The following is a 10,609-nucleotide window of genomic DNA, read 5'->3' on the forward strand; positions in this document are numbered from 1 at the left end:
GATATTTCTAGCCGCATCCATAACGCGCTGCTTGTCGGTGAAGTTGTGGAACTTTATAACCACTGGCCGTGGGCGCTGGTTGGGACCGGGTATCGGTGCTTGAGAGCGATGAGCTCTGTCCAGCTTCACACGACCAGCCTTAGTGTCCATTTGTAAGTAGTCAGGGATCCATTCCTCAAAAAATTTTACTGAACGTGTCCCTTCAGAATTTTCCGGGAGTCCCACAACACGAATATTGCATCTGCGTCCTCGATTATCCAAGTCGTCAATGTGCTCCGCCATTTCGCGCACCTGTTTCTCAAGTGCTTTCATCTTAGTGTCCATAGATGTAGTTGAGGCTTCCACTGTAGCGATTCTTCCTTCCGCCTCATCGACACGTTTGACCACCCTCTGTAATTCAGCTGAATGGCCTGCTATTGCTTCCAAGACCGTTCTTATCTTAACATCGATCACTTTAGTAATGTTGTCCGTCATCTTTTGAATCACCAGGTCCATTGTGCCTGGATCCGCAACGGTGCTAGCCTCGCTAACGTAAGCTAGCTCCTCCTGCACATCTACAGGGATGGTGGTTTTGGTCGAGTTCTTAGTAGCTCTGCTGGGCATGTTGTCGGAGATTTTTGAGAAATAACCGTCAAGACTCATTGCAGGATAACTTATTTAGCCAATTCTACCACTTTTTCAAGCTAGGAGATTAATGAAAGAATATAAATTTACGAATGCCACGGGAGCTCGCTGAAACACAGTGTTCTCTCTACGGCGCCATTTTGTCCCCCCCAGGAGGGCTTCTTAAAGAAAAACTAACAGGTCTGTGAGAGCCGGAATTCTTACTGGTTGGTAGGTGATCAAATACTTATGTCATGCAATAAAATGCAAATTAATTACTTAAAAATCATACAATGTGATTTTCTGGATTTTTGTTTTAGATTCCGTCTCTCACAGTTGAAGTGTACCTATGATAAAAATGACAGACCTCTACATGCTTTGTAAGTAGGAAAACCTGCAAAATCGGCAGTGTATCAAATACTTGTTCTCCCCACTGTACATAGTCCCGAGCTCACAGTGGAGGAGAGATATTCTGCTCTATCTCTGTCTGTCTGTCTCATCTTCACATCACAGTACAAACACACGCACACACAAACTCTCTCTCTCTCTCACACACACACACGCACACGCACACGCACACGCACACACACACACACACACACACACACACACACACACACACACACACACACACACACACACACACACACACACACACACACACACACACACACAAACTCTCTCTCACACACACACAGAGAGAAAGAGAAAGACACCATCTTATCTTGTCTCTCCCTCAGGCTGGGGTCTCTCCAGGATGATAGTGTGGCGAGGCTTTGTTGTCACCCTGGGCTGGAACACTTTCTTCGTCATCCTGGCCATCGTCATCCTCAAGCTGAGGATGTGAGACGCCTACCCAGGGAAGATGTGTGCCTATGTAGTGTATGTGAGTGAGGGTTTTGTGTGGGAGTGTCAATGTGGTGTGTGTAAGTGAGTGTCTATATGGTGTGTGTATATATAGTCTAGTGAGTGTGTATATGGTGTGTGTATATATCGTCTAGTGAGTGTGTGTATGGTCAGTGCAGATAGAGTTTGGCTACTCAACCTATCTATTTGTCACTCACAAACCAATCAGAATGCCTGAAATGTGCGTCTGGACACTGCACCCGCCCACTCAGGTGTTATGAAGTGTAATCACCGTCAGAAGAGTGATCATCGTCTGAGGACTGTTATTGTGGACAATAACATGAATGGGTATAATACGTTTACAGCAGGATTCTACTGTACTGCCGTTATAAGTCTGTAATGTTAGTGTGTTTTCCCGATACTGCTTTGCATATTGTTGATTGTTAATTGCCATTATTGCATTGGTTGCACAGGTGTTTTATGTAGGATATTTGTTTTACTGGTAACACAAGGGTCGAATTCTTAAAAGTTAAGAAGGGGCATGTTTTTTTGTGAAAGCAGCTGTTAATTGATCAGTTCTGAGGACTCCTAGGAGGCTTAGGCCTATGTCCAGGGGGAATTCAAACACAATTCAATCACAATTCAGGTGTATTCAGGATGCTTTGAATTTTGAATGAAAACTCAAAACTAAAAAGGACAAAACAAGATACTTGAGGGGCATTTCAATGTATCATTTTGACTTCAATCAACACTGTCCAGGACATAAAAAATGCAATTGCCTACAAAAATGTTAATCCCTACAAAAATGTTAATCCCTACAAAAATGTTAATGCCTACAAAAATGTTAATGCCTACAAAAATGTTAATGCCTACAAAAATGTTAATGCCTACAAAAATGTTAATCCCTACAAAAATGTTAATGCCTACAAAAATGTTAATGCCTACAAAAATGTTAATGCCTACAAAAATGTTAATGCCTACAAAAATGTTAATGCCTACAAAAATGTTAATGCCTACAAAAATGTTAATGCCTACAAAAATGTTAATGCCTACAAAAATGTTAATGCCTACAAAAATGTTAATGCCTACAAAAATGTTAATGCCTACAAAAATGTTAATGCCTACAAAAATGTTAATGCCTACAAAAATGTTAATCCCTACAAAAATGTTAATGCCTACAAAAATGTTAATGCCTACAAAAATGTTAATGCCTACAAAAATGTTAATGCCTACAAAAATGTTAATGCCTACAAAAATGTTAATGCCTACAAAAATGTTAATGCCTACAAAAATGTTAATCCCTACAAAAATGTTAATGCCTACAAAAATGTTAATGCCTACAAAAATGTTAATGCCTACAAAAATGTTAATGCCTACAAAAATGTTAATGCCTACAAAAATGTTAATGCCTACAAAAATGTTAATCCCTACAAAAATGTTCATGCCTACAAAAATGCAATTGCCTACAAAAATGTTAATCCCTACAAAAATGTTAATCCCTACAAAAATGTTAATCCCTACAAAAATGTTAATGCCTACAAAAATGTTAATGCCTACAAAAATGTTAATCCCTACAAAAATGTTAATGCCTACAAAAATGTTAATGCCTACAAAAATGCATCGCCTCATTAGACTTATTTTCAAACGCACAACTAGGTTGCCTGACAAGTCAAACTGAATTCTTCCGCTGCTCTATGTTCGCTACATACTTCATTGTGGAGAAGGAACTAACGTCCGTGGGCTTGGCGTAGCTTTTGGCCAGAGAAATTATTTGGGGTACTCAGGCAAACTAGGCATATGTGTTGTTTCTGTCCCATATGTCATGTCTTTCTAGAATGCCCTTTTAAGAAATATTAATTGGGAAAATGTTTGGTCTCTTTCTCAGGAGTTTCTTTTAACTAATAAGATTAACGAAGTTTAATATAAATGAATCCACAAGTGCTGCCCTACTTTAACATTTTCTTGAAGTTTAAAATATACATTGATGTTTCTTGTACCTTCTGTAATGATCAACAGGAGACCGCTTCACGTATAGTTTGGTATTGCTCTTAAACCAGGAAGCTGTGGCAAGATATCTGGAGATTGTTTTCGATCATAAACATTTCCCCTTCTACTTGAAAATGTGATATTTGGTTTTAAAAGTATAGCAATGTCTTTCTTCTTAAATCAACCATACTGTATTGTTAATTTAGCTCAATTCCATATTCATAAATGTAAATGACTGAGTCAAAAACCTCTTTACTATTTTTGAGAATGAAATTGAACAATATATAAACAACATTTCTTCTTCTGATAACAAGAAAACAACCAAAAGTTTGAATGTAGTAACAAGGTGTTTACATAATGTATGGGCTGTATTACCCTGACTGTTGTTTGCCATGTGTGGATTCTCTCTTGTGTACTCTGTTTTTCTATATGGGTATTTTTTTTACAATAAAATAAAAAAGACAACTAGGCATATCAGACTACAAATAAGCAGTTTGTTGTCCTGGCAACTGGAAGAAGTGGAACAATATAAGAAGCCTGGAGAATAACAGTAATGTTCTTGCTGACACAAGCAAACTAATTACCCTGTTTGTTACACTGATTTATGTTAGTTGTTGGGAAAGACCCGATATTAAGCAGATGTGTAGGAAATGTGGTTTAGTATAGGTTGGAGACAGAAATGTGGTTTAGTATAGGTTGGAGACAGAAATGTGGTTTAGTATAGGTTGGAGACAGACATGAGGTTTAGTATAGGTTGGAGACAGACATGTGGTTTAGTATAGGTTGGAGACAGAAATGTGGTTTAGTATAGGTTGGAGACAGACATGTGGTTTAGTATAGGTTGGAGACAGAACTGTGGTTTAGTATAGGTTGGAGACAGAAATGTGGTTTTGTAATGGTTTTCTTCCTGGGATGGAGAGGACCAAAACGCAGCGCGGCTAGTGTTCAACATAATTTAATAAAGAATATGAGAACACTACAAACAAAACAATAAATGTGAAAACCGAAAACAGTCCTATCTGGTGCAGAACACAAAGACAGAAGACAACCACCCACAATCCCCAACACAAAACAAGCCACCTATATATGATTCTCAATCAGGGACAACGATTGACAGCTGCCTCTGATTGAGAACCATATTAGGCTGTACACAGAAACAGACAAACTAGACACACAACATAGAATGCCCACCCAGCTCACGTCCTGACCAACACTAAAACAAGCAACACACATAAGAACTATGGTCAGGACGTGACAGGTTTAGTGTAGGTTGGAGACAGAAATGTGGTTTAGTATAGGTTGGAGACAGAAATGTGGTTTAGTATAGGTTGGAGACAGAAATGTGGTTTAGTATAGATTGGAGCCAGAAATGTGGTTTAGTATAGGTTGGAGACAGAAATGTGGTTTAGTGTAGGTTGGAGACAGAAATGTGGTTTAGTATAGGTTGGAGACAGACATGTGGTTTAGTGTAGGTTGGAGACAGAAATGTGGTTTAGTATAGGTTGGAGACAGAAATGTGGTTTAGTATAGGTTGGAGACAGACATGTGGTTTAGTGTAGGTTGGAGACAGAAATGTGGTTTAGTATAGGTTGGAGACAGAAATGTGGTTTAGTATAGGTTGGAGACAGACATGTGGTTTAGTATAGGTTGGAGACAGACATGTGGTTTAGTATAGGTTGGAGACAGACATGTGGTTTAGTATAGGTTGGAGACAGACATGTGGTTTAGTATAGGTTGGAGACAGACATGTGGTTTAGTATAGGTTGGAGACAGACATGTGGTTTAGTATAGGTTGGAGACAGAAATGTGGTTTAGTATAGGTTGGAGACAGACATGTGGTTTAGTATAGGTTGGAGACAGAAATGTGGTTTAGTATAGGTTGGAGACAGAAATGTGGTTTAGTATAGGTTGGAGACAGAAATGTGGTTTAGTATAGGTTGGAGACAGAAATGTGGTTTAGTATAGGTTGGAGACAGAAATGTGGTTTAGTATAGGTTGGAGACAGACATGTGGTTTAGTATAGGTTGGAGACAGACATGAGGTTTAGTATAGGTTGGAGACAGACATGTGGTTTAGTATAGGTTGGAGACAGACATGAGGTTTAGTATAGGTTGGAGACAGACATGTGGTTTAGTATAGGTTGGAGACAGAAATGTGGTTTAGTATAGGTTGGAGACAGAAATGTGGTTTAGTATAGGTTGGAGACAGACATGAGGTTTAGTATAGGTTGGAGACAGACATGTGGTTTAGTATAGGTTGGAGACAGACATGTGGTTTAGTATAGGTTGGAGACAGACATGTGGTTTAGTATAGGTTGGAGACAGACATGTGGTTTAGTATAGGTTGGAGACAGACATGTGGTTTAGTATAGGTTGGAGACAGACATGTGGTTTAGTATAGGTTGGAGACAGAAATGTGGTTTAGTATAGGTTGGAGACAGAAATGTGGTTTAGTATAGGTTGGAGACAGAAATGTGGTTTAGTATAGGTTGGAGACAGAAATGAGGTTTAGTATAGGTTGGAGACAGAAATGTGGTTTAGTATAGGTTGGAGACAGACATGTGGTTTAGTGTAGGTTGGAGACAGAAATGTGGTTTAGTATAGGTTGGAGACAGAAATGTGGTTTAGTATAGGTTGGAGACAGACATGAGGTTTAGTATAGGTTGGAGACAGAAATGTGGTTTAGTATAGGTTGGAGACAGAAATGTGGTTTAGTATAGGTTGGAGACAGAAATGTGGTTTAGTATAGGTTGGAGACAGACATGTGGTTTAGTATAGGTTGGAGACAGACATGTGGTTTAGTATAGGTTGGAGACAGACATGTGGTTTAGTATAGGTTGGAGACAGACATGTGGTTTAGTATAGGTTGGAGACAGAAATGTGGTTTAGTATAGGTTGGAGACAGAAATGTGGTTTAGTATAGGTTGGAGACAGAAATGTGGTTTAGTCTAGGTTGGAGACAGAAATGTGGTTTAGTATAGGTTGGAGACAGAAATGTGGTTTAGTATAGGTTGGAGACAGAAATGTGGTTTAGTATAGGTTGGAGACAGAAATGTGGTTTAGTATAGGTTGGAGACAGACATGTGGTTTAGTATAGGTTGGAGACAGACATGAGGTTTAGTATAGGTTGGAGACAGACATGTGGTTTAGTATAGGTTGGAGACAGACATGAGGTTTAGTATAGGTTGGAGACAGACATGTGGTTTAGTATAGGTTGGAGACAGAAATGTGGTTTAGTATAGGTTGGAGACAGAAATGTGGTTTAGTATAGGTTGGAGACAGACATGAGGTTTAGTATAGGTTGGAGACAGACATGTGGTTTAGTATAGGTTGGAGACAGACATGTGGTTTAGTATAGGTTGGAGACAGACATGTGGTTTAGTATAGGTTGGAGACAGACATGTGGTTTAGTCTAGGTTGGAGACAGAAATGTGGTTTAGTATAGGTTGGAGACAGACATGTGGTTTAGTATAGGTTGGAGACAGAAATGTGGTTTAGTATAGGTTGGAGACAGAAATGTGGTTTAGTATAGGTTGGAGACAGACATGTGGTTTAGTATAGGTTGGAGACAGACATGTGGTTTAGTATAGGTTGGAGACAGACATGTGGTTTAGTATAGGTTGGAGACAGACATGTGGTTTAGTATAGGTTGGAGACAGACATGTGGTTTAGTATAGGTTGGAGACAGACATGTGGTTTAGTATAGGTTGGAGACAGAAATGTGGTTTTGTATAGTTTGGAGACAGAAATGTGGTTTAGTCTAGGTTGGAGACAGAAATGTGGTTTAGTCTAGGTTGGAGACAGAAATGTGGTTTAGTATAGGTTGGAGACAGAAATGTGGTTTAGTATAGGTTGGAGACAGAAATGTGGTTTAGTATAGGTTGGAGACAGACATGTGGTTTAGTATAGGTTGGAGACAGACATGAGGTTTAGTATAGGTTGGAGACAGACATGTGGTTTAGTATAGGTTGGAGACAGACATGAGGTTTAGTATAGGTTGGAGACAGACATGTGGTTTAGTATAGGTTGGAGACAGAAATGTGGTTTAGTATAGGTTGGAGACAGACATGTGGTTTAGTATAGGTTGGAGACAGACATGAGGTTTAGTATAGGTTGGAGACAGACATGTGGTTTAGTATAGGTTGGAGACAGACATGTGGTTTAGTATAGGTTGGAGACAGACATGTGGTTTAGTATAGGTTGGAGACAGACATGTGGTTTAGTATAGGTTGGAGACAGACATGTGGTTTAGTATAGGTTGGAGACAGACATGAGGTTTAGTATAGGTTGGAGACAGACATGTGGTTTAGTATAGGTTGGAGACAGACATGAGGTTTAGTATAGGTTGGAGACAGAAATGTGGTTTAGTATAGGTTGGAGACAGACATGTGGTTTAGTATAGGTTGGAGACAGAAATGTGGACTGGAGCCTGGATTTGGGCCTATTTAAAATATTGTTAATTGAGATACGTTAAATACACAAACAGAACTTGGCTTTAATAAATGTGTGTTGTTTTGAAGCTAATTTCCTGCAATTGTACATAGTGTAACATGACTCATGAGTCACGACACCTTTTGGGTCGGATATTGTATGGTAATATGGATAGGAAAATTAAAGTGTAATCTATTTTCACAAATGTCATTCTGCTAACAAATTATAATGTTATAAACCAGATGACCAAACCGTACAGAAACCACGTTGAACCGCTCCCCCAGCAGAGTCACGATGGACTCCTGATTGGTCAAAGTCACCCACCATTTGCTCGATGAATGGGCTCTCAATTTTAGACCAATGAGAGGACGCAAACCGAGTGTGTAGGGAAGCCGGATGTCAACATGTTGTAAACCACAGCACAGTTGATTAAGACGGGAAGATTTCTATCTAATGGGAAGTGATACAAGGCATTATTATTTCATTCATACGGCCTTTACAACGGCAGAGAATACTTTAGATAGCCAACCCCAACTTCGTTCGACTCAAAATGTGGGCGTGCTTGCCTGTTCCTGCTAGCTACCTGTTAGTTTAGCCAGGATTTGCCTGTTCCTGCTAGCTACCTGTTAGTTTAGCCAGGATTTGCCTGTTCCTGCTAGCTACCTGTTAGTTTAGCCAGGATTTGCCTGTTCCTGCTAGCTACCTGTTAGTTTAGCCAGGATTTGCCTGTTCCTGCTAGCTGCCTGTTAGTTTAGCCATGATTTGCTTGTTCCTGCTAGCTACCTGTTAGTTTAGCCAGGATTTGCCTGTTCCTGCTAGCTACCTGTTAGTTTAGCCAGGATTTGCCTGTTCCTGCTAGCTACCTGTTAGTTTAGCCAGGATTTGCCTGTTCGTGCTAGCTACCTGTTAGTTTAGCCAGGATTTTCCCATAATCTGACTCCATTAATATCCCCTGGGTGACAGAGAAGCCAGGACCTCTGCTTGATACTTTTTCTCGTTCAAATATTTTTTATTGAACACACACAAGAATGGTGTATAGGTATAAAAGACAGGTATACAATTCTTATCTAAACGTAAAAGAGCAGACATAAACAAAAAGACCCAGAGTTCTGGGTGCAAAACAAATATTACAAAACAAGGACAGGTAGAAAGAAAGAGGGTAGATGTCACCTCCCCTTATTCCCCTCCTGACTGCTCGGGTGGCGGGGCCAGCACATGCTGCCCAAAGGTAGATTAAAATATTACAATTGAGAGTGCATTCAAATGTACAAATTCACAGCGCCGACTGGTCCAAGTAAGAGAGGAAAGGCTGCCAGATTTGATTAAATGTTGATCATTTATTGTTCAGAATATATCTAATTCTTTCTAAGTGTACATTGTTTGCCAATTCGCTGAGCCATAATTTGGTAGTGGGCACTTCCCTCCTTTTCCAAAACAACAAAAACATTTTTTTTTGCTGAAATGAGACTGTAAGAGATTAGTTGTTTTTGGGGGTTGGTTAATCCGTTTAGGGAATCAGACACTCCCAAGATTATCAGAAGCGGGTCTGGGTCTATTGAAGTCTCCAGAACTTCAGAGAGGATCCTAAAAATTCCACACCAGTAACCATACAAGCTAGAGCATAGGGCAAAGCAGTGGAGTAGTGTACCCTGCGCAGCCTGACATTTATCACACAAAGGGGATGTATCAGGAAATATCCTATGCAGTTTGGTTTTGGAATTGTGTAATCTGTGTAATACCTTGAATTGTATGAGACGATGTCTGGAGTTAATGAAGCATGTGTGGATATACTCCAAGCTATCTTCCCAGTCTGCCACCGAAATGTCAGTCCCTAGCTCTTCCTCCCATTTTGCCTTAATGGCATCTGTAGAAGGTGTGGTAACAGATTGAAAAGCGTCATATAGACGAGATATCAGTTTGTCTGAGGTGGGGCATATTTTTATGCATCTGTCAAACATGGAAGGTTTAGCATTCCCAATGTTGGGAGGTGTTTTCTAACATAGTCTCTAATTTGTATGTATCTGAAAAAGTTACTTCTGGGAAGATTATACGTTTCCCTCAGCCACTCAAAGGAAGCAAAGGTTCCTTCTATATATAGATCCCCAATGGTACTTATCCCCAACTCTCCCCATCGCTCAAAGGTGTTATCAATGTTAGAGGGGGCAAAGGAGGGATTCCTGGCAACAGGGAGCAGGAATGACATTGGTCTAAGATCAAAATTGATTTTTATTTGCTTCCAGATTCGGGCTGTGCTATGTATAATAGGATTGTTACGATAAAGGGACATCTCCAGATTGACAGGCACAAAATCACAGCACCAATAGAGAAGGGGTGACACTCCTCACGCTCCATACTAAGCCAGCTGGATGACAAAAACGTAACAGTGCAGAGGTTAGCGGCCCAATAGTAAAATATAACATTTTTGAGAGACAATCCTCCTTCCATCTTGGATTTACAGAGGTGTTTTTTACCTATCCTGTGTGTTTTATAATCCCAGATGAATGGGTTGATCATTGAGTCCAGTTGTTTATGAAAGGACTTAGGTATGAATACTGGGATGTTCTGGTATAGGTAGAGCAGTTGTGGGAGGAAGACCATTTTAATGGCATTAATTCTTCCAAGCAGAGAAATTGGGAGAGTTCTCCAAAATTGTATGTTTGCCTTGAGTTTTTGCATCAGAGAGGGGAAATTCTCTTTAAATAGTAAGGAGTATTGTTTGGTAACTACAATTCCTAGATAGGTAA

The 10,609-nt window shown here is 39.8% G+C and overlaps 1 protein-coding gene across 1 annotated transcript in view; it reads left to right on the forward strand.

The window, feature by feature from the left end:
* Positions 1-1,450, forward strand: part of LOC120017775 (ABC transporter G family member 23-like) — a 44,205-nt gene extending 42,755 nt beyond the window's left edge. The window contains exon 19 of the mRNA XM_038960751.1: positions 1,344-1,450. Coding sequence (XP_038816679.1) covers positions 1,344-1,450 — 107 coding nt within the window. The remainder of the gene's footprint in view (positions 1-1,343) is intronic.
* The last annotated feature ends 9,159 nt before the right edge of the window (positions 1,451-10,609 follow it).

Source organism: Salvelinus namaycush, chromosome 22 (genome assembly GCF_016432855.1).
Source record: "Salvelinus namaycush isolate Seneca chromosome 22, SaNama_1.0, whole genome shotgun sequence".
NCBI lineage: Eukaryota > Metazoa > Chordata > Actinopteri > Salmoniformes > Salmonidae > Salvelinus > Salvelinus namaycush.